This window comes from Heliconius melpomene, chromosome 21, assembly GCF_056956725.1.
Source record: "Heliconius melpomene rosina isolate 202511_hmr_F chromosome 21, ASM5695672v1, whole genome shotgun sequence".
Taxonomy (NCBI): Eukaryota; Metazoa; Arthropoda; class Insecta; order Lepidoptera; family Nymphalidae; genus Heliconius; species Heliconius melpomene.
The window spans coordinates 349,059-374,317 of NC_140409.1; the positions used below are offsets into that span (position 1 = coordinate 349,059).

Sequence of the window (25,259 nt, forward strand, 5' to 3'; positions counted from 1 at the left end):
GCGATTATTATAAGATTATCTATTTAATATTATCGATTATGTAAGGAGGGCTTTTGAATCGTTGTCGTAGTTGTAGTGTCGTGCTGCTCAACGGGTGATTAAACGCGACGATAGTGGTTTCAATTTCCAATCCGGGAAATGCATTATTCAATATTGTCATTTACTCACTCCGGTAAAAAGACGAAGCGATTTATCGAAAATTCGGCGAAAAGTAGAGAACAGAATATAGTTATGACGAGGTTCCCTCCGGCTACCTGGGTTGATGAGATATCCTCTGGTAGGGTGACATACGTAAAACGCCTGCCGATGATCCCCAGCAGTGGACGAGGACAGGCATGATAATGAAGATTAATTGAAACACATATTTTATCTTATGACTTATCTAATCACCTTTGATTTTATAGCACTTAAACGGTATCTAACAGATGCACATTCAAATTGAGTTCCATTTAAATATCCAAACAAAATTTCTAGGGTCCCAAGTATGTGAATATTTGTTTATAAATATAACTAAATTGGAAATGAAATATTCATTTTGATTCATTAGTTACAAACAGTTAGTTATAAAAATTGTAAAGAGGTTTGCCTCTTTGGACGCTGCGGCACAGTTAATACTAGTATAGCTACCAAAGCACACATATAGATCTAGATTAAATTTGCAATACTGTGTTACTATTACTAACAATATTTGCAATCAATTAACAATAACCTACACCAAAGCTAACATATCTTTGATCTACGGACTCCATAAACCGCGTACTCCACCGCGTCCTAAAGCCCTATTATTGAACAATCATCAAATCTATCGAAATCATTAAAGCGAATGCCTCGTAATTTTAGCATTAAGTTGTTCTACAGTCATTATATTAGCGAGTCTCTTCAAGAGTGAGAGGGCCGCGTGGGACCGATATGTCGACACGCGACGTCTCACCTCGCTGCCTCTCAATGGCCTCTCATGCCTCTTACTGTGACAACCGAAAATCGACACTACACCCTCTACAATATGAGTATTCTGTTCTATTCTATACAATTCTACAGTAATTCTTTGGTTAATTGAAGATTTTTTATCTTATTACTGAGCGCTAAGGTGCTTATTTCGTTGTACAATATTGGTATAAAAGTATGCAATATAAAGATTTGTTTAATTCAACTAAACATTGGGGGTTTATTGTTAGTACAATGCACACTGCACTTCGTGAGATAATTTTGACTATTTCTAAGTGAATTTATTTATTGATGAAATGTGACACCCAGGAACGGCTCCTATGATAATCAATATTAAAGTCAGCCATGGCGATGCTGCTGCGCCAGGAGTTGGCTCCGTTGAACAGATCTCCTCAACGGTGAACAGCATAGACATGTATTTTTGCATCTACATGCTTTCTACTAAGACACTATATAGAGTGAATTTGTGCTCATTATATGATTTTTAGTGCAGTGAATAAAAGCGTATTTTTAGTTATTTAAACTATAGAGGCCGTCGTGGTGCAGCAGCACAAAGGTGTGACTGTAACGCGACGGTTGTGGGTTCGATCCCCCTGAGGAAGTTATTTTTTTTTACGTTTATATTTCCATTTCTTCGCTCTGGCAAGAGGCAAAGCGTGGCGTTGAGTTCTGCCACTGCTAATGCCTCCAGAATTCGGCAGAAAGGTAGGTCGTAGGTTCCCTCTGCCTACCCCACTGTATGAGGGATACTCTCTCTCTATATCATTATAATAAATAAACATAACCAAACAAACACCAAAGCAGAAACAGTAATTCTGCACAAAAGTGCATATTACAGATGTCAGACACACATTCAACAAATAAACATTTGTCGTCACACACCCCCACCCCCACCCCCGTCCCTAGGGGTGGCGTATTAAAAACAATAACATCTACAATTGGTAACTGCTAGCTAAACTAACAAGTCCCTGTAGTATAGAATCCGTTTAGTTCAAAGCGTTCGTTACAGATCGCACGCACGCACCCCTACTCGTATTTAGGTGTCAATAAATGTAATCTTGTTACTACTGTGCGTTTCGCAATCCTTTGTGTGGTCTTTGTTTTTGTCGACTATGAGATGCATGGAGAAGGAAGTTTTTAAGTCCAGAGATTTCGTGACTGAGGCAGCAATGAACATTATTAATCGTTTCCCGGTAATGAAAACTGGCACAGCATTTTCTCCAAAAATTTTTTTTCTGTTTCAAATAGAAAAGATGTAGCTTATGAGATATTCGTCATTTACACGTTTTAGGTAATACAAACGTAAAATTCTAACACTAAAATATGTATTACAGGAAACGCAATCAAAGTTAATAAATAGTCTTTAGTACCATGAAATAAAACAAAAAATAATTGAAATTGTGTGTTCTCATACAGCGTCAGAATAGCGTACGACGATATTTAGTTTATTTTTCATTCCCCTATTCCCCATTGTATACGAAGCACGGCGTTGAGTTTCGCCACCTCAAAAACAATACAACGGAATTCCGTCTGAATATCCTGCTATGCCGAAAAATACTTTCAGCATTTCTGACATTTTTAAATGGTTATTTTATCTATTAAAAAAAAATAGTAGCTTAATGATCCAAGCGCTTTGACGGTTTCCAGAAGGCAGGCGTTCAAATACCGCTACATAGAATTTTTTATACATTTCCTAATAAAGCATAATTATTTACTTATAATCCAAGAATTTATTAAAAAAATAGTACAAATGAAATGGAATTCTCAAATCGCAAACGCACCCTCTGAGCAAGCACTGCTGTGTTAACACGGGCGTTAGTGCTGAGCATGCGGGCGAGGGGAGTAATATGCGAGGTCTCCGCGCCGCGCTGTAATCTCATTGTACTAATAGCCTTAGCCGCACAAAGGAATGATCAAACGCGGCAATTTAACGTGCCAAATGTCAGTGGAAAAGTGTTCTGTCTGTGACGCTGTATCCCGCACATAGCGGAGTAGGCAAATGGAATCTAGTATTTTGAAAGTATTGCATCGTAAGTAGCAGAATTCAACCTTTGGTTTGGTAAAGGTTCCGAATATGGGATCCGGTCAAAATTGAGAAAGTTTGTTTTTATTGGTAAAAAAATAATTATACTGTAATAGTTACAAGGAACAACATTGTTAAAATTGATGTCAGAAGTGAGATTCCTAATCGTTGCATTTCTTTCTTCATAGGACAACCAGAACCACTCGTTATAAACCAGTAGTTGACAACCAGGACAACCACTACCATCACCATTGGTTTAAGAAGCATCATTTAAAGATCTACCCGTCACTAAATCGTGAAATAAATTAATTTTTAACAAAATGAAAAACCAACTTCTAACAACGAACTAAAAAGTGTAAAATAATTTTACAAAGATTTTATAATTTTGAAGTCGGTGTCAAACCAATGCTACAACACCTTTACTACAATATCTAATAACTAAGCCTGTTTGTTTTACTTGCCACCGACTTCAAAATACTCAATCACTCACAAACATATACTATATGACTATTTGTAACTGGTTGCCAGCTATAAAAAATCTTCTTATTTGGAGTTCATACAATTGAACTCGCATTATGAAGTCCAGTACCCAACATAAAATTTTAGTTGTTTTGGATACCAGTGCAGTCCAGGGCTATTACAATTTTAAAGATCGCCTGGAACTTGATAAACAAAATACAGTTCTGTTTGGTTGATTGGCTTATTATTCAATAATAGTTAAAAGTAAAACTTAAATTTTTATAGTATAACTATTTCCAGCTTTTATTTTGCATAAATGCAAAGAAAGCACAAGAAAAGGAAGACATTTGTCTATTTTATTATTTTTTTTATAGAAGAGACTACATTTCTAGTGTTATGATAGGCTAACCCTCCGCTCGTATCTTGCTCGCGTTCTTTCAATTATCAACAGATTTTTTCATGATGATAAGTGCCCGACAATCTCCAAAAAAAACAATAACAATTTTAGTAATTTTCTGATTCCGACACTCTGTTCCCACTTAGTCAATTCTGTTCTTTACTTTCCGCAGAACGAAGCGCTTTGCCTCATCACCAGGACAAGGTAATAAAAAAATTCAAGATAATAAGAATATCATCATCGATTTCTGCATATTTTATACATAAATATAGTTATAGAAACATTGACAACAAACTAAACTATTAAGCTATAGACCAAATACATATATAAGTGTCATATATAAAGTCAAAGTTTGTTATATAGATTTAAATGTAGGTACTTATTTGCTTTGTTAAATAATAAAGGGAATTTAAGTGGGTAAGTTGAAATTATATATGACAAGTCAGTTCGTGTCAGGCTACCTAGCCAATACAATACTTATTCAATGAACTCAGTGTTTTATTTACGTTACATATATAATATTGGCGACGAGAAGTTAAAAATTATACAAAATGGATAAAAAAGCTATAAGATTTGAAGAATACAATCCAGACTCGGCTAACTGGGACAGTTACATAGACCGATTGAAGTTTTGTTTCGAGGCAAATGGCGTCATCGTGGACATTGTTAAGCGTGCTAATTTTTTCACAGTGTGTGGTTCGCGAGTGTATGATACTTTGGTTGCGTTGATTACGCCTAGAAAAGCAACCGATGTGACTTTTACCGAAATAGAAGCAATTCTAAGTAGGCATTACAGTCCTACTCCAAATGAAATTACAATGTCATATAAGTTTTATAAACGGGAACAAAAACGCGGTGAATTAGCTTCAGACTTTATTGCAGATGTGAGAAAACTTAGTGCCAAGTGTAATTTTACAGACTTAGAAAGAATGTTACGCGACAAACTCGTGTGTGGTATGAGTGACAGTAGATTACAATACGAACTATTAAAACGCGACAATTTACACTATCAGGACGTAGTGAGTGCAATGTTAGCATCGGAAAGTGCAGATCGTGATGTGCGCATGATACACGGTACCGCGGGCATCAACAGCGGCGCCGTCGCGGACGTGAGGGCGCGCGCCGGGACATCGCAAGACGACGCCGGCGAGCCGATGGACGTTAACGCCGTACAAACGACAGTGTCTAATCGGTTGTGTTACCGGTGTGGGAACCGACACGCGGGAGAATGTCGTTTTGTCAACGCAATTTGCCGATTTTGTAAGAAGCGAGGGCACGTTGAAAAAATTTGTATTAAAAAGAAAAAGTCTAACCAGAAGGACGTTAATTTCACACAGATTGAAGATAATGGAGATCTATTAAATGGCATTTACAATATGCAGAGTGCTACGCGGGTGCCACCTTACGAAGTTGATATTTTTATTGCTGACGTGCCCGTGCGGATGCAAGTCGATACGGGGGCTAGTTTCTCTCTCATCAACGAGCGTACATGGAGTGTGATTTGCAGTCACTTGCCGCGGAACACATTAGAGCAGATCCAGTTATCATTGCGTACATGGAATGAAACACCTGTAAAATTGCTTGGGCAGGCAACATTGCCAGTGCGATATAAGAATGTCTTAAGAGATTTGACTATGATAGTAGCTAAAGGGAACGGTCCAAATCTACTTGGTCGCAATTGGCTCGCGCCTCTAGATATCACAATGAATATTAATTTCATTGTTAGCGATGATCTGGCGCAATTGCAGAAGGTAATAACAAGGCATACGGAGGTATTTAGAGATGGCCTTGGTACGTACAATGGTAATCCCGTTGCTATACATGTGAAATCTGGTGCAAATCCTCGGTTTTTAAAAGCTCGCCCTGTGCCATATGCCCTTAGGGAACGGGTTGAAAATGAGATAGACAGATTAGAACACGAAGGAGTTTTGTGTCCCGTGTCATTTTCAGAATGGGCTACACCTGTGGTACCTATAGTAAAAAAGTCTGGTGAAATAAGACTATGCGGAGATTACCGCAGTACAGTGAATGAGGCGACGGAATCAGATACATACCCGATGCCAACGGCTAATGAAGTTTTTGCCACAGTTGCTGGTGGAAAATTTTTTACAACATTAGACCTAGACAGAGCATATACCCAAGTGGTTGTGGACGATAACACTTCAAAACTACTTACTTTAAATACTTGTAAAGGCCTATACACTGTACATAGGTTAGCATTTGGCGTTAAAGCTTGTCCAGGAATATTCCAGCGCTTAATGACCTCGTTATTAGCGGGCATTCCAGGTGTTGCAGTATTGATCGACGACATAATAATTAGTGGCCGGTCGATGTTGGAAATGCTGGAAAGCTTAGACATGGTACTCGGAAAAATAGAAAAAGCAGGACTGCGCTTAAACAAAATGAAATGTAAATTTGCTCAGAAGAAGGTTGAATTTCTTGGTTTCGTCATAGATTCAGAAGGTATACACCCAGCACCTAGTAAGGTGGAGTCTATTGTGAAGACTCCTGCACCGAAAAACAAGAAAGAGTTGCAAGCATTTCTTGGCCTTTACAATTTTTATGAGCGATTTGTTCCACACAAAGCTACGGTATTAGAGCCTTTACATCGTTTATTGGACGCGAAAAGTAGTTGGAAATGGTCAAAAGTAGAGCAGAGTGCATTCGAAACAGCTAAAAGTTTACTTACCTTCGATGTAACCTTGGTACATTATGATGTTAATAAACCATTAATACTCACCTGTGACAGTTCAGAGTATGGAGTTGGGGCAGTATTATCTCATGAAATGGAGGATATGGAAGAACGTCCAATAGCAATGGCATCTAGAACTCTTCATTCACACGAAAGGCGTTATTCGCAACTTGATAAAGAGGCAGCGTCTATTATGTTCGGTATAACAAAATTTAATAATTACCTGATGGCAAGGCGTTTCCGTATAGTTACGGACCATAAACCTCTACTTGGCATTTTCGATCCTAAAAAACCTATGCCAACTATGCTCTCGCCTCGACTAACTAGAATTGCTATTGCATTGACTGCACATAATTATGAAATAGTATACAAACCTGGATCTCAAATTGGATATGCCGACAGTCTTAGTAGATGGCCTCAGCCAGTGGCCGAACAACCAGAGCAAAGTTTGAGTGATATTTTATTAATGGCTGAAGCACCAGCTGAGTTTCCTTTTGATGCCGAACGCGTTGCTTTAGCAACAAAACAAGACAAAACTTTAGGTCAAGTGATGCACTATATAAAGCATGGGTGGCCAACAAAAATTAATGACAAATGTCTCCGTCCATTTTGGTTACATAAACTTGAACTATCACTGCAAGATGATTGCATACTTCTCGGTTGTCGTGTATTTATACCGAGTGCACTCAGACAACATGTATTACAAGTTCTACATAAAGCACATTCAGGAATAGTTCAAACAAAGTCAGTTGCTCGGAGTTACGTGTGGTGGCCAGGTCTCAATGAAGATATTGAATTAATGATTGGAAGTTGTTCGAAATGCTTAGAAAATCGACATATGCCTCCTGAGGTAGTGAGTGGATTACGCCCACAAGACCCTGGTCAAGGATCCACATTGATTGGGCCGGACCATATAAGAATAAATATTTCTTGATCATGGTGGATGCATACTCCAAATGGCCTGAAGTGTTTGTGGTAAATAATACTACGTCTGCAACAGCCATTAGCTTATTAAGAACAGTATTTGCAACCCATGGTTTGTGTGAAGTGTTAGTATCAGACAATGGCACTTCTTTTACATCAAATGATATGCAGAATTTTTTGAAGGCTAATAATATTAGGCATGTAACGACAGCACCTTACCACCCAGCTACTAATGGTTTGGCTGAGCGCATGGTTCAAACGATAAAAGGAAAACTCAATAAAATGGATAACTTATCGTGGGCTGTTAAAATTCCTAATTTGTTACTAGCTCTTAGGAGTACACCATGCGTAACAACTAATAAAAGTCCATCAGAATTACTAATGAAGAGGCGTCTGCGTACTCTATTAGATACTTTGCATCCAGATAATTTGAGAAATACAAAAAATGAACAGGAAATTTATAATAATAATCAAAAGAAACCCCGTCAAACTAATGTAAATCAGAAAGTAATGTATAGAAATTACAACCAAACTGGTCCAAGGTGGCTTCCTGGGGTAATTAATGAAAAGTCAGGTCCATCTAATTATAAAGTGAAGACGAGTGAGGGGACGATTATTAATAGACATATTGACCAGTTAATTAAAATGACTCCAGCAGCAACTCAAACTGAGAGAGAGGTAAATGATAATCGTGAACATTTATCACCAAATATAACTACTGAGAATATAGATGTAGATATGGATAAAGATATGGATGATATCAATGGTAACAAAGAGGACGAGAATAGTCAGGTAGAGGAAGAAATCATTGCTATACCAGATGCCACAGAATGGGCTGAAATGTTAGGAATTCCTAGTACTTCAGATAGCACAGGAAAAATAAAATATAAGTTTAGTGTACGTGCAAAGTCACCTTATCAGAGGCCGCAAGTAGTTGAGAATGCTCATTGTTTAAATTGATTGTTATTATTGTATATGTTATTTTGTGTGGATTTTTAAATTATTGTAAAGCTATTATTATTATTAGCTTATTGGGGAGGTATGTCATATATAAAGTCAAAGTTTGTTATATAGATTTAAATGTAGGTACTTATTTGCTTTGTTAAATAATAAAGGGAATTTAAGTGGGTAAGTTGAAATTATATATGACAAGTCAGTTCGTGTCAGGCTACCTAGCCAATACAATACTTATTCAATGAACTCAGTGTTTTATTTACGTTACATATATAATAATAAGCATATATATCTATATATATAGTAAATCAAATTAAGGTATAGGTACGTGGTGGGGAAGCTGCCGGACCCACAAAGACCTCACCCCGTATTAACAATCAACGCATTTGTCCAACTTTCACGTTTCACTTTTGGGGAGAATTTGTAGAAAAATATACCGTTTTACGATTTAGGTATAAGGACGAGGCAGGCGTGGCGCAGGAGCAGAAGTATGCGACTGTGAACGTGATGGTTAAGGGTTCAAATCCCCCTCAGAGAATGATTATTATTTATAGCGAAGCGCGGCGTTAAGTTCCACTGAAAATTGACGGGTTGTGTGTCTTAACACTACGTTTTGTCTTTCTACCCAGGGAAAAACGTGAGCCTTTATATGTGTTCACGGAATCCAGACTTTATTATTTTTTGTTACCTTGGGTTCCTACTTTTATATTTTCTTTGTTTATGTGCAGATTTTATCTTATCTTATCTTATCTTGTTCCAGGTTTTTAAATCCTTTTTCATAAAAATCACAATCAAAATATTATTTATTTAATTAGGCTATTACAAGCACTTATAAATCAGTCAAATTACATAGAAATATCAATAGTGTCAACACAACGAACTATCACTGATTTGGAAGGCAGTTCTGCTGAAAAGAACCTGCAAGAAGCTCAACAGTTGCTCTTTTAAAATAAATATAATTAAATTAAATTTACTCAATGTTTATTTGAAATTGACGTATTATTTCTATAGTGGCATAGTCTCCCAACTAGGTATTATAACTGGAGTGGACTGGACGTAATGGGTTGAAGGTCTCACCAGAGGCCGTCTTGGGGTACAATACCTACAATAACACACAGTGTAACTCCCAGTCGGGTATACTCCTAGTCGGTATTTTTTTTAATTTAGGTTCCTGGGCTTGGTTACCTTGGGTTGGCCATTCAGTTTGGCCGACAGTAGGGAATTAAAACACTCCTGTTTTAACATTAACTTTGCTGTCTATTGTGCTGTACCTATGCGGGACAGCATGGAGCTAAAAAGAAAACCAAATAAAATGTCTAAGTAGTACAAATTGAAAGTATGTACTAATATTTTTCCTGTTAATATTCTCAGAATTCTCATACAAGCAAAAAACATCTTATAAGCCTTATGTGGAAAAACAATATATATAATAATACATTTTTAATTTTAAAGTAATAAACTGATTCTTTATCTTTATTTATGATATTACCATTATTTTCCAGAATTTTTTCCTCAGTACACGTCCGACAGCTATCTAAGAGATTGTACCTGACAAGCGATCGCGTTTAGTTTTTATGTTTTAGTGAAATACAATTTAAATAACATTATAATAATTGTATGAGTGTTGTATGAGGTCAGTCGTGGCGCAGGGGCTGAAGCGTGTGACTGTAAGCGCGACAGGTTGTTGGTTCGATTCCCACTCGAGGAAATGAAATATTTGATATTTTAAAATCTTTCCTCATGTCGTGGCAAAGTGCGAGTGAGTTCCAGAATTCGACGGGAAGTTTTGAGGAGAGTATCTCAAAACTAGGCTACTTCTATCTCTTCACCATCCCCTGCTACATGGGATACAGCGTGAGCTGAGAAAAAAGATGTAATGAATTATTATTATTAACAATTTTAGTGTTAGTTTATAGTATTATAATATATTTTTTTTCTTTTTGTTTTAATATCGCGTATTGCGGAATGCAACGCCACGCTTTGTCTCTGAAAATATGAAATACTTCATTTCCGCGAGTTACAATCGAACCCACGACCTGTCGCGTTAATAGTCGCACGCTTGTGCCCCTGCACCACGACTGGCCTCTCCAAAGTTCTGTTTAATAATAACATTTTATAACTATAATATTTTATAATAATGAGGAATCAATAGTCATAGTAGAAATTAGAGTAAACACTAGGTTGCCTGGTTCCCTTTGCCTCCCTCGCTCAACGTATGATACAGTAAGAGTAAGCTAATAATAATAAGGGGTGTAAGGGGGTAGTAATGTAAGTGTTCAAACTACCCTAATTGTCAACCTCACCTGCACGTGGTACACCCTGCATTTACTAACGAGACTCTGGCGACCGTCTGGTGGCGGTATATCTACCAGTTTAAGCTGTCTCATGGCTCAAAGAACACATATGTACATATTATATTGTTCAGCAGAGGCTGAGGCAGAACAACCATTATTAGTGTAGGATGATGGTTTAGGGCGGCGGTGGAAGAGTATCTTGCATACCAACAGCGGCGCTCAAAGGCTGTAAAGCTTACTATGCACCCTCGTGTCCTGGAAACGCACGTTGGGTTTTAAATTCCAACTTTTTTAAAAAATGAAAATGCAACCAATAAACATTCCCCAAGTACCCGGGGGCTCTGACAGTGATGCCGATGATGGTAGGCAAATATCTGGAAGGGCCAGGGGAGAGAAGAATCTCCGGGTGGTGGTCTCAAACCATCAAACAACTAGCGCTATTCCATTGGACTCTGATCAAGCAATCGAACAAAATGATAGAGTGTTAAATAGTCAGACTATGCGATATAATCTTAGAAAAAGAAAAATAAATATTAATAATCAAGCACACAGTATACGAACAAATTTTAAACAATATGATCAAGAATCAATTTCATCATCCTGTCATAGTTTATTTACATCTCCTTCATCGTCTCCTAATACATATACAGGGTGAGTCATATTGAACTTTCCGGTTTTGGAAGGACGTTGCACGAAGAAGGGAAGGAGTAGAAGGGTGGGGATGGTGTCATTAGACGCGCCATGACATGCAGTTTTAGTGTGAGCAATGGCTTGGTCGGGACAACATCGTGCGTTCGTAGTTGAAGAGTTTATTAAAAATGGCGGCTCCGTGATGAGGCACATTTTCACCTCGCCGGAACTGTCAACAAACAGAATTTTCGATACTGGGCTGAGAATAACCCACGAAACCTACACGAACGACCACTTCACAGCCCTCGAGTGACAGTGTGGTGCGCTATTGCAGAGTTTGGTGTGTGGGGTCCCTATTTTTTTGAAGAAGATGGTCAAGTCGTCACAGTTACCTCTGCTCGGTATTGCGACATGCTTGAAACTTTTCTGAAACCGAAATTGGAGGAATTAACGCAGAATCATGACAACGATAACATCTGGTTCCAACAAGATGGTGCTACAGCCCATACATCCAGGCGTTCAATGGAAATCCTGCGACAAATGTTTCCCGGTCATCTCATTTCTTTGCGAGGTGACGTTGGGTGGCCGCCGAGATCACCTGATTTAACCCCCTGCGATTTCTTTCTCTGGGGTTACCTGAAGGAAAAGGTGTACACGCATCGTCCCCGAACCATCGATGAACTGAAGGCTGCAATCACGGAAGAAATCAATGCTATTCCGCTGAATATGACTCGACGAGTAATGGACAACTTCCGGGAAAGGCTTCAGCAGTGTGTGGTCAATGGAGGTAGACATTTACAGGATATCATTTTTAAAACCAACTAAATTAAAACTGCATGTTATGTGCTTTCAAACAATAAAATAATTTTTACTGCATGTCGCTTTGTTTTTAATACACACCTTATTGAAATCGGAAAGTTCAATATGACTCACCCTGTAGTTTGACAAGTAGGTCTGGCTCCTTATCACCTAACACACAAGGGCTAGAGGATGTTATGCAGACGGCACCTGCCGTTGTTTCTGCATCCACCGCTAGCCAATATCGTACGCAAAAAAAGTGGACAACAGATATGAACGAATTCATATGGCGTACATACCTTACTATTACATGCTTAAAAACAAAAAACAGAGGATATCTTAGTTTATTACATAAAAAATTTAGGGAAAAATTTAAAGATTTTGACGTTTCACAACAAAGAGTAGGGGTTCAACGTAGGGCCATAGTAAAAAATAAACTTTTACAACAGAGTATATTAGACGAAATAAGGCAAGATGTTGAAAGAAATATTCACGTAACAAATTCCACAACACAGTTAAGTACAGAGAATACAGAACCAATATTAACAACATCATCAACAAGAATAAGATGGGCAGACGACATCAATGAAGCTATTATTAGAACATATTTTAAAATAACAAATTTGGAATCAAATAAGACATCATACCGAAAACTTCTACATGTCGCTATTACACAACAGTTTCCACAAATATCCCATTTATCTGAACAACGTATCGCTGATCAAAGGCGATCTATTATCCATAATAAATTACTGTCAGCTGAGAAAATAGAAGAAATTCGAAATGAGGTAAAACAAACATTACCAATTATGCCTATAAATAACGAACATAATCAACACAGTCCTCTATCAGAAGTTGCGATACTTAGTCAACCTCAAAGATGTTCTACCAATGTTACCCAATCTTCACATAATTATAATAGCGAACGTAGTGAATACCAAACTGCACCAGACTTTAACATAAAAATAGAAGAAACGTTTAAAAACACACATCAAAAGTTTATTAATACTGATCCAACTACCAGGCCATTTATACCAAAACAAAAAACATCAAAAAGATTAACATATATAGTCCAATATCTTGATAAAAATATTCTCCCTCAATTTATGGCAGCTGACACAGATTTTATCACAATGCAAACAATTATATACTGTGCAGCCTTTTCAGCTGCAGTTTGTAATGGCTCCAAAATTAACGATAATTCACATTCTACTTTGTCAAATAGAAATAAAACAAACACTCCAGTATGGAAACAAAGACTACAGAAACAGATTAACAACTTGAGACGAGATATTGGTAGATTAACACAGTACAAGCAAGGAAACAGAAATGATAGAATAATGTCACACGTAGCAGTTATAAAAGAAAAATATAAAATACATTCAAAACACGAAGAACCAAACATAACAATTGAACAATTCCTTGACAACTTGAAACAAAGACTTTCTGCAAAATCTAGTAGACTCAGAAGATATGATAATTGTAGTTTAAGGAAAAAGCAAAATAGACTATTCTTAAATAACGAAAAGATGTTTTATAGGCACCTAAATCAACAAACCACTAATATTCATCAAAAATCGACTACATCAGCAAAACCTTTACCAGCTGCAGAAGTTTTGCAGGATTATTGGTCAAGTATTTGGGCATTTTTATTATGTTCAACGAACATAATAAAAATGCAGAATGGATACAGAGTCAATCAGATACACATAGTAATATTCCACAAATGAAATTTGACAGTATTCCTACAGAAATATTTATAAAAGTTCTCAAAATGACACATAATTGGAAAACACCCGGCTCTGATCATATTCACAACTACTGGTATAAGAAGTTTACTGCAACCCATTCACTGATAATCAAACACTTAAACATGTTCATCAAGAATCCTAACTCTATGCCAAAGTATATTACACAAGGAATAACTTTTATGATACCAAAAGATAATAAAGACACCCATAACCCGGCCAAATACCGACCAATAACATGCCTGCAAACTGTTTATAAGATACTTACATCATGTATTGCCCAAGTTATAGACCACCATATTACTACCAATGACTTATTTGCACAAGAGCAGAAAGGTTGTCGTAAGGGAAGCCAGGGATGTAAGGAACAACTTGTTATAGACTCAGTTTTAATGAAACAAGCTCACGCCAACAAACAAGATATATTTACAATGTACATAGATTACCAGAAAGCCTTTGATTCAGTACCTCATAGCTGGTTGCTTAAAGTATTACATCTTCATAACATTAGCCCAATTTTAATTACATTTTTAGAGCACACAATGCAACATTGGCGAACTAAACTTAAAGCAGGAAACGACGTGGAAAATGTAGCAACTGAAGAAATACCGATTAAACGAGGTATATTCCAAGGAGATGCCCTTAGTCCCCTCTGGTTTTGTCTTGCGCTAAACCCACTTTCATATATGTTAAATAGCATAGACTGCGGTATGAAAACTGTTACAGGCCAGCAATTAATTTCACATCTTCTTTACATGGATGATATAAAATTATATAGCAATAATATTGACTCCTTACACAAGTTAGCAGATATAGCGCAGATATTTTCCAGAGATATTCACATGGAATTCGGTATAGAAAAATGTAAAACATTCTCATTTAGCAAAGGAAAATTACAATTAAATAACTATATTTTAAATACAGGAGAAACGATAGAATCATTAGATCATAATAGCTCTTATAAATATTTAGGATTTCAACAAGATCGCCAAATTAATCAAAAACATACAAAATCAGAACTTACTCGTAAATTTAAACACAGACTTTCCTCAATATTAAAAACAAATCTCAATTCTAGCAGCATTATAAAAGCCATTAATTCCTTTGCTATTCCAATACTCACGTACTCATTTGGGATAATAACGTGGTCACGCACTGATTTAATAAGGTTGCAACGAATTATAAATACTACCATGACAAAGCAGCGTAAACATCATCCACGATCATGCGTACAACGGCTTACTCTCCCCAGAGTAGAAGGAGGCAGAGGTATTATTGATATTACCAATTTACATAATAGCCAAATCGCATCATTAAGGATTTTTTTTATGTACAATCAGAGAAATCAATTTTGCACAAATTCATAGTAACAGCTGACAAACACTTGACACCACTTAACCTTCAAGATAGAAATAAACAAATCAATGAAAATATAACTCTAAACAGTGATAAAATAGCAGAATGGAACCAGAAATCTCTGCACGGAAGACATCACCATGACTTACAACAACCACATGTCGACTTAACTGCGTCGAACGCTTGGCTGAAGCGAGGTGATCTTTTCCCTGAGACAGAAGGTTTTATTCTTGCCATACAAGACCAAGTAATAGAGACAAAGAATTATTTGAAATATATAATCCGAAAACCAAACATCTTAGATATCTGCAGACATTGCCACAGTAGTTCAGAAACAATACAGCATATAACCGGTGCCTGTAAATCTATAGCCCAGAGTGACTATAAACATCGTCACGACCAAGTAGCGGCCATTATACATCAAAATCTAGCGTTCCAATACAACTTTATAACTGAAAAAGTATCGTATTATAAATATCAACCACAACAAGTTTTAGAAAACGATAACTATAGAATATACTGGGATAGGACAATAGTAACCGATAAAACGATACATTATGACCGACCGGATATTACAATTTTTGACAAAACTCTTAATTCTGTTTATTTTATTGATATTTCTATTTGTAACACACACAATTTAGATTCAACATATACTGAGAAAATAACTAAGTATACAGATCTCGCTATTGAAGTCAAGACGCAGTGGAAAGTTACCACAACAAAAACAATTCCTATAGTTCTGTCTACCACGGGCGTTATACCTTACGCTTTGCACGAAAGCCTTAATACACTTCAAATGTCACCTTTCACATACATTCTTTTACAGAAAGCAGTAATTTTAAGCACTTGCCGAATAGTGCGTAAATTTTTGTCTCAAATTTGAACCCTGCCACCCCAAATTAGTAGTACATTAATAAATTAACACATATTTTCTTTATTCTAACTATGCACTTGGCCTAGGCCCGTGCTTAGTTTTTCATTACCTTCATCTTCGAAGAGATTTTAAAATAAAAAAAAAACATAATAATAATAAATTACGGCCATAATTATTCCGCACTTGTGAACGCACCTGTGACAGATAAATTGTAAAATTGCTTAAATTAACCGAAGGGCAGGTTTGACATTGTTATATGTTTTATCTCTACACATCTCCCACATTTAAGAGATAAGAAACAAAAATGTTTACCTTCTGTATCGTACTAATATATTATTTTAAAAAACTATATATATAGCAAGTTAACAATAACTAGAATTAACATTTCTTAAACTTATATGTAGATATTTATTTATATAAGCAATGTAATTACAATTAAGTTAACACAGTAAATGTCCAAAGGAATTCGAACCGAAAAGCTTATTTAAAATAACTGTAAAAATGTAGCTCAAAAAAGTTTCATTTTTACCCTGAATTAACATTTCAAATACAACAAAAGACTTGATGCGGACCAGAGCTGGCTAACAAAATTACTCGCTCGTAAAAATGGCAGGGGCGTCAACGCAATTAGAATTTCAAATTTTTCAATGAAAAATCGATCCTTCCGGCCAATCCGGTAGCTTCCGCCGCTCTTGGAGCACTTTTAATGGGAACAAAAGGGAACCTTTTTGGTAATATTCAAAAATTGGTAATTGTTAGCTATTTGGATATTTTATTAGTAAAATATTATTGAATGTGTTTTTTGTTTTATAATTTGATTTTTACGTTTCGACAACTACCTGTAAGCTAGTTTAATTGTTATAAAAATACATTTTGAAGGAAGAATGTATGGAAGTTCTTGTGGCTTTTATCGTTTTCTTCTATCTTCGTATCTTTAATTAGTTTTCTATGGATTATTGGTTCCATAATTGTCTTGTTAAAAGAAAAAGAAGTTAAGTTAAGAAGAAAAAGAAAAAAAAATATTTTTCTATTAGAAACAACCCCTTAGAAGTCGAATATTGCAAATTTCCGTCTTAGCGAGCACCTACGTCCTATAAATAACTCCTATGCAAAATTTAAGATTCCTAGCACTTGTAGTTTATGAGATTTCGTCATGAGTGAGTTACCTTTCGATTTTATATATATAGATAAATACTAGCTTGCAATGACATATGAAAAATATATTAATAACAATATGTATATTATTATATTATATATACCTATAAAAAAACATACCTAAATATAGAAAAATATACGAATAATATAACATTTTCATACATTTCAGTATAAGTCACTTTGAGCAACGTTTTCAAATCCTATAATTGTTGGCTAGATGGGTCTCCATGCCTCCCACTTCCGGAGCTCGCAGGACGCTCATTACGTACAATCCTACAGTCAGTTCGATTCAATTTAATTTTCCTCCTTTCTGTAATTTATTCTGATGTTGTGTGAAATACCTTTTATATTAAAATTTATATATATTATTTTTATTTTTAAACAGAATATGTTTTTTAGCCTCACTCTGAATCCCGCGCATAGCAGGATAGACAGAGAGAACCTGAAAACATAGTGCTAAAACCCTAGAGTGAAGTAGTTTAGTTGTCAGTAGAGTGAGAGAACTGCCAGACGCTGTGCCACCACTTTCTTCTATCTCTGTAGATAGGTATATATAGAAAAAGCACAGACTTTATAATAGTTAGGCACTCAAAAACTCATACAAAAAAATATTTCAAAAAGGTAGAAATCTGTCTTAAATACCTAAAACCGACCTAAATACCTTTGTCCCAAATACAAAATTACGGTCTTCAGTGAAGAGTCATCGTGCCAGTGTAATCCCTAAAGTGCTGTGCCTCGTACGTCTGGTTGTTATGCAGTGTTGAGTGGTATAGAGGGGTGGGGTGCTTCTGTGGTGTGACAGGTGTCTCCAATAATAAATAATTTATAACAACAGCTTACATCATATATTAAATTTACAGTAATATAATAGAGTGTATCTTAACACTAGGTTCCCTCTTCATATTCCCGTATATGGAAGAACGTGAAGCTGTTTATGTCTAAAATATTTTAGTAAAAGCCTACGTACATATATATTTGACTACTTATTTTGAACATACATATACATATTTACCTAAAACTTGTCTTTATACATTTTTTTTGTTAAAAATTCGGAAGAATAAAAATAAAAAATAAAAAATAAAAAAAAAAAAAATAAAAAAAATAAAAAAAAAAAAAAAAAAATAAAAAAAAAAAATAAAAAAATAAAAAAGCCTTTTATTCCTCGCATCTTTAGTTAGTAATTACATTTCATAAAATAAAAATACAAGTTTAAAGTTTAGTGTTAGTGTTGTAGTTAGTAAATATATTGTTAGTTTTTATCATTTTCTTTTTTTTATGCATTTATTATACATAACCGTTTGTTTATTTATCTATTTATTACTATTTTTCCATCATCGTTGTTAGTATTATTTACTTAACTTTATTAATTTACTTATTGATTTCTTGTTTATTTATGTGTATATTTTATTTTTGTATGGATATATGATTTGATTTGATGTAAATGTATGTAATATGCAAGAACCCCTGTGCAGGTGAAGGCCTCCTCCAAAGATGTCCAGTTTTCCGTTCCGCTTTTTGTGTCCAGTTCGTTTTTATTTATACTTATTACTGGGATTTACTTTGTTAGGTTTTATTTTTTTATTTTTAATTACTTTGGAGGGTTTTGGTCTTGATCTTCCACGGTGACCGACCGGATTGGAAGAATTAATTTGTTAATTGTAATTTTTTGTGCTTTTTTTTTTTTCTGTTTTTTCTATGTGGGAGGGGGGTGTTAATGCCTACAAGACGTTGTTTGTATTTTCAGGCTTTTTTGAGGAGTAGTTTGAGTTTTTTCCACTAAGGAAGTTTAATAGACCCTGTTTTACTGGCCCCTCAGCAAGGCTGGACGATCTGTTTATGTTACTTCTAGTCTTGTTCTTTTTATTTAACTGTGTTTTTGGTTCATTGTTGTGGCCACTTTCTGGTGAACTGGAAAGCATTCTTTTGGTTTTGGTTTGGGAATTCGGATTTTTGTTAAGAAACTTTAATTTATCGTAGACAATGATCACTGAGTTTCCTTTTGCTTTTTCAATCTTCACTTGCTCTTGTAATTCTTTCCGTTTCTTTAAGATATTCTCTGGGTAATCTTCTTTTATATAGTATGTAGTATTTTTAAGTTCTTTTTTCTGTTTTACTATATTTATTTTAATCCCCAGTGTTAACAGTGTTATTTTTATTGGTCTAGGTCTATCTCCTTTTTTGCCTATCCTTCTAGCTTCCTGTATGTCCCTCTGATCAACTTTTACGTTTAAGTACTTGTTAATAAAACTAGTTAAGGTGTTTTCCAAGTTTGAGTATGATGATTCAGTTTCTTCCAGACCGAATAAAATTATATTTCTTTGTCTAGATTGTTTTTCCAAGAAATATAACCTCTTTTCTGAAGAATAATATTATACAATATAGATTTACAAAACATCTATTGGTAACTCGAATTAAAGTTAATCAGATTTAATTATTTAATTGAAAATAAAAAACCCCTATATATGTTTATATCACTGGTGTAATAATAACAATTAAACTATAATTGATATCTTAACGTTCACTAGTGATTAATTCATTCACTATTATATAGTACTAAAACTATTATATTATTTTTTATCATTCTATATATAGCATTGCTTCCACGGTACAGTGAGACAGCGTTTTACTGTAGACGCGATAATTGTAGGTTCGATTTCCACTTGGGACATTAATATTTTTTTCTTCACTCTGGTAATGAAGCAAAGCGCGGCGTTGGGTTCGGCCACTCAACGCACAATGACAAAACATTTCTACGGAATGTGGAAATGGACGTAGTGGACGGAGTGTCTTAACACTAGGTTACCAGGTTCTCTCTGCCTACCTTGCTAAAAAGAACTATCCAACTTACAATATCTTGTTTGTCTTAATTGACAGAAATGTGGGGGAAAATATCTTAACACTAGCTTCCCTCTGTCTATTAGGCGGGTAAAAGTGCGAAGCTGCTATATATTTTATCTTTAGCCTTTATAAGATATAAAGAGAATGTAGTAAAATTTCCAGAATTTTAGTTGTTTTTGTACTAAACTCGTAGATATTATAATTCACGAAGATATTAATATACAAAAGTGCGTAATTGAATACCAAAGCGTATAACTTTAGAAGTACAGCGATCTACATCAAAGAAATGTTACGTAATCATCTAGAAAGGTCAAAAGATGTTCATAATGATTTTATTTAGAAAAAATGAAACATTGCATTAATTATAGCCAAAATACTTAAAGAGGTATTCAATATAAAACTCTACCATTATAAAAAATACCAAACAAAAAAATCAAAACAAATACACAAAAAGACACCAAAATCTAACAACAAAAAACCCGAGCACTTATAAAAAAAAACAGTATGCATCAAACATTAATACCAACAACATAAACCAACAAAAAAATCCACACAGAATCGAAATCGAAATCCGACACGCAAGTAGTTGGGATTTGTTGGTTCTGGCGCACGCGCCAGAACCAACAAATGCGCTAGAACCACGGGAGTGTGCCAGACCCCGCGCGTCGACTTGTCGATGCGTCAAAATTAAAAAAAAAAAAAAAAAAAAAAAAAAAAAAAAAAAAAAAAAAAAAAAGGTTTAGCCCCCCATTTGAATCGTTTGCGCCGGGTACCAGAGCTGTAGCTCTAACCGTTCCAAAGATAGTTTTTCGATTCATTAAATGCCACTAGACGCGTCTCTTATCAGTCACCCTCATCAAGCTCGGGCCCGGCCTTATCGCTCGCTTCCCCGAATTGCTAACAACGAACCTACGTGCAGTGTTGCTGTCTCTTTCTTGCATTACTTATCACCTAACGACACCACAGTGCCCGTCTCTTTGTCGCTATGTTGCCTAACAATTTGTTTATTAAAAACTTCTCATTTAATATGCAATTTCTATCATTTTAATCTAATAAAATGTCTAACCTAACCTACCGAAATCCTGCAATTTCTATCATTTTTATCTAATAAAAATGTCGAACCTAACCTAATTTGTTTATTAAAAACTTCTCATTTAATATGCAATTTCTATCATTTTAATCTAATAAAATGTCTAACCTAACCTAACCTACCGAAATCCTGCAATTTCTATCATTTTAATCTAATAAAAATGTCGAACCTAACCTAATTTGTTTATTAAAAACTTCTCATTTAATATGCAATTTCTATCATTTTAATCTAATAAAATGTCTAACCTTTTTTTTTTTTTTTTTTTTTATCGTGAGGAAATCCTTTTACGGATACCGGCCCGAGTGGGGACTCGAGCGGGTTATGTGGGACTCGTGGACCGGCTGAAGGCCGGTCCCAATACCCACTAAAACCTCACGATGCTCCTCCTCGACCGCCACTGGCCGCGAGACGCGGGGACTGGAATCGTCCACGAATTGCGGCGGCGGGAGCCTGCTAGGCACGTCGCGGAGTCAAGGGTGTGTGGGCACCCTCGGCGGTCCCGGTCTCTTACGGCGGATGACGACTTCGGCAAAAGCCTCCCTCGCCCGTTCCGCCGACTCCTTCTCGAGCACCACTGCCTCGCAGAAGGATGAGACCGCGTCCCACGACGTCTCGCTGCCGGCCATGGCCTTGACTACGGCCGGCAGGGAAAGGTCGTCCCCGATGACGTCGCGCAAAGCGCGACGTTGAGACGCCCAGGCTGTGCACACCTCCAACGTGTGCTGGGCCGTCTCGTCGAGGCAGTCGTCGCAGTGGTGGCAGCGAGCGTCGGGCTCCCTCCCAGCGATCCGACACAGGTAACCCCCGAAGCAGCCATGCCCCGTGAGCACCTGTGTGGTGCGGAAGGTTAGGACGCCGTGACGCCGCGCTAACCACTGGCGGAAAACTGGACGAACCGCCTCGATCGTCAACCGGCCGGCAGATGGTGTCGCCAGCCGGGATTCCCACACTTCTAATGCGGCTTCCCGCTCCTCCTCGGCGCGTGCTGGGCTAGCCGGTTCCCCGGACGCTAGGCCTCGACGCCGGCAATAGACCGACGCCAGAGACAGAGCATCCAGATCTCACGGCATGACTCCAGCCAGCACGCACGCCACCTCACCGGAGATGGTCCGGTACCCCCGTATCGCCCGGATGGCCATCACCCTCTGCGCACGTCGCAGCAGAGTGATGTTGTGCCGATCCAGGGCGTCCGCCCATACGGGAGCACCGTAGAGCGCCATCGATCTGACCACTCCGGTGTACAGCCGACGGCTAGAGGCGCTCGGCCCATCGACGTTGGGCAAAAGGCGCGCCAATGCCGCCGCTGTCTTCAACAGTTTCGGAGCCAAAGATGTAAAGTGGCCCCGGAAACTCCACCGACCGTCTAGAACAAGTCCGAGGTACTTCATACTCCTCTTGACGTCGATTCGGACGCCACCGACGACGATGTGGGCATCTGCCGGTGGGCCCTTTCGAGGAGCATGGAAGTATAATGCCTCGGACTTGTTCAGGGCAATTGCCACCGCGGTCCGCCCTCTAGCGAGGTTGGACTGAGGGTTGGTTGCACCGCCGAATGTGTGGAGATCTCGTAAGAGATGTAAAGGTGATCCGAGAGAGTCTCCACATCATCCAGCACTCGCCAACCCCGAACACGACTCGCTAGGGCCGGGCTCGCGAACGAAACGTCCACGACGGATCCGCCCAGCCTTCGCACGCACGTGTTTGTCGTCCCCCGGTTGAGTACTGACAAACCGGTGGCAATCACCCACTCGGACAGCGTCACACCACGCACATCCGTCGTTGCGGAGCCCCACACGCTGGACTTCGCGTTGAGATCGCCGGCCACCAACACCTCAGCCGGACGAAATCGTTCTACCATTTCCCCCAATCGAATGAGAAACTCTTCAAACTCCGCAAGAGTTCGATTGGGGGAAAAGTAGACCCCTACGACAACGAGGTTGCCGACAAGTGCGGCGACGCATCCCGCACCCCTCTCTACTCGTGAGAAAGGCGGGGAGCCCGCGGCGACCTGGGTGATCACAGCCACCACCCCGGTGTTGTCGGCTACCCAGTTGTCTCTGTCGGGAACGCTGTAGGGCTCCGAAACAACCGCCACTTGTATCGACCACTGCGCCAAGCTTTGGACCAATAAGTCTTGGGCTTGATGTTCGCCTGCAGAACTCGTTCAGCCATTATTATTCGAGCATAGGCTGCTCCTCCGCGGCCCTAAATTGGGCGTCAGGTTGGGCTTGACTAGTGGGTCTCGCCGCCTCTCCTCTCGCGCCTTTTCTGCGCTTATGCTGCGCACAGACTTTTGCGCAGGTTGCACTGCCAGCTAAATGGTCTGCAGGTCTCTGTGCATCCTCGCACGCCGGGCAGTGTGGAGCATCCCAGCACGTGGCTTGTTTATGCCCGGTACGTCCACATCTGAAGCAGTTAGAACTCCGATCTACACCGCTACACTTTGCTGCTACATGTCCTGTTTCGAGACATCGGTAGCACCGCAGGACTCGCTGTTGCAGCAGTGTCACCTTCGCCGACACAAACCCAACCAAAAGTCGCCCTGCACTGACCTTCTTGGCAGCTACCACCGGACAGCGGACCCAGGCAGTGCCAAGGCCAGCACGATCACGCCGCACTTCCCCCACCTTGATGGCGTCGACATTACAGCCACCGACTCTGCTGACAGCTGCCGCTACCTCCTCTGACGTCACAGAATCATCAAGCCCACTCACACGCAGTTCGGCGCACTTTGTGGGTCTTGTGACTTGGACCTCGCTCTCACTCAGCACACTGCGCAGCCTTTGGGCAAGAGCATCGGCCTTCTCTCCTGAGTTCATCCCCGGAAGCTCCAGCAACCTCGCACCAGTCGAGGCCACCCTAAACCTCATGTCATCTATGCCCAGCTCACCGAGGTCTATTTTATCTTTGAGCTGGGTGAGCACTTGGCTGTAAGTGACGTTGCTCTCCACTGCACACGGTTGGAGCTTTAGCGCCACAACAGCCGACCGTGGCTGTCTAAGCCTTGGCACTTTAGTTGCCTTTGACGGCTTATCACCCCTCTTTCCCCCGGCCTGCTGAGCAACAGCAACCTTCTTCTTACTGCCCTTTCTGGCAACCACGTTCCATCCCTCCGCCATGTCAGCCGGCGCCGCTGGTAAAGGGCGTGGCTGTGGCAGGTCTAGGGTCTTTTTGCCCTTCCCCTTTCCCTTGCCCTTACCCTTGCCACTCTCCGGCATAGGGCCTCTTTTGGGAGCAGGGTTCGCGGGAGCCATGAGCGTGGTTGTCACGGCCTCTGCCCTCGCCGATGTTGTGGCAGTCTCTCTATTAGCACCCTTTGATGCCGCCAACGGAGGGCGCATGCTCTTCTCTGGAAGAAGTCGGCTCTCAAGACCCTCTATCCTGGCGCTGACCATGGTTCCGACCTCCATCATAATCGAGCGCATCAGCTCGTCGGAACGCCCAGGCACAACCTTCTCAGGTACCACTACTTGGCCCTTTTGCTTTTGAAGGTCAGCCCGTAAAAGACTGACCTCATTCCTTAACTCCGTCATTTCGTAGCGCAGTTTGTTATTATGAGCGCGCAGCTGCGCTACCTCCTCTGTCGCCGTGCGCTGCGCCAACTCGTCCACGGCCATGCCTATGGCTTTTGCAGCCTCCTTTAGGGCCCTAGTAAAGGTGCCCTTTAAGTTACCGGACTTGGTGGCAACTTTCCTTATAACTTCTAGGCTATTAGCCACCTGATAACGTAGATCAGATGCGAGTCTGGCTTCGTCCTGCTCCTTATTGGACTGCCGAGACATGTCTGATAGCCTAGAGTTAGCTCTAGCACGCAGCTCCGCGGCGTTCTCCGCCACCTCTCGTTCTGTCCTCAGCTGCAACTCCTTTGCAGCCTCACTGAGGACATTTTCGGGCTCTTTATTGGGCCCACCTTTTACTTTCCTCTTGGCCACTATTTTTGGCGCCGGCCTATCTGGCTCGCCTTCACCGGAGGACCCCGAATGGTCAATCGGCTTCCGAGGCCTCTTCCGCCTGTCCTTTAAGTATTGTGCCCGTGTCCTTGATCTCTCCGACACCATCGACACAAGACTCTCGGTATC

At 39.0% G+C, this 25,259-nt stretch overlaps 3 protein-coding genes across 3 annotated transcripts in view; 1 reads left to right on the forward strand and 2 right to left on the reverse strand.

The window, feature by feature from the left end:
- The window catches only part of LOC146526723 (uncharacterized), a 38,020-nt gene extending 35,195 nt beyond the window's left edge, over window positions 1–2,825 (reverse strand). The window contains exon 1 of the mRNA XM_085206091.1: window positions 2,727–2,825. Coding sequence (XP_085062217.1) covers window positions 2,727–2,825 — 99 coding nt within the window. The remainder of the gene's footprint in view (window positions 1–2,726) is intronic.
- Window positions 2,826–10,992: 8,167 nt separating this feature from the next.
- On the forward strand, window positions 10,993–16,106 carry LOC146526724 (uncharacterized). The gene is made up of 5 exons (XM_085206092.1): window positions 10,993–11,339; window positions 12,448–13,751; window positions 13,799–14,485; window positions 14,789–14,890; window positions 15,205–16,106. Exons 1-5 carry the CDS (start codon window positions 10,993–10,995, stop codon window positions 16,104–16,106), a joined length of 3,342 nt encoding a protein of 1,113 aa, XP_085062218.1.
- A 2,864-nt stretch (window positions 16,107–18,970) lies between these two features.
- Window positions 18,971–23,352, reverse strand: LOC146526725 (uncharacterized). Its single transcript, XM_085206093.1, has 2 exons — window positions 23,286–23,352; window positions 18,971–19,608 (listed from the first exon to the last, which is right to left on the reverse strand). The coding sequence occupies exons 1-2, from the start codon at window positions 23,350–23,352 to the stop codon at window positions 18,971–18,973; spliced, it is 705 nt and encodes a 234-aa protein (XP_085062219.1).
- Window positions 23,353–25,259: the final 1,907 nt, after the last annotated feature.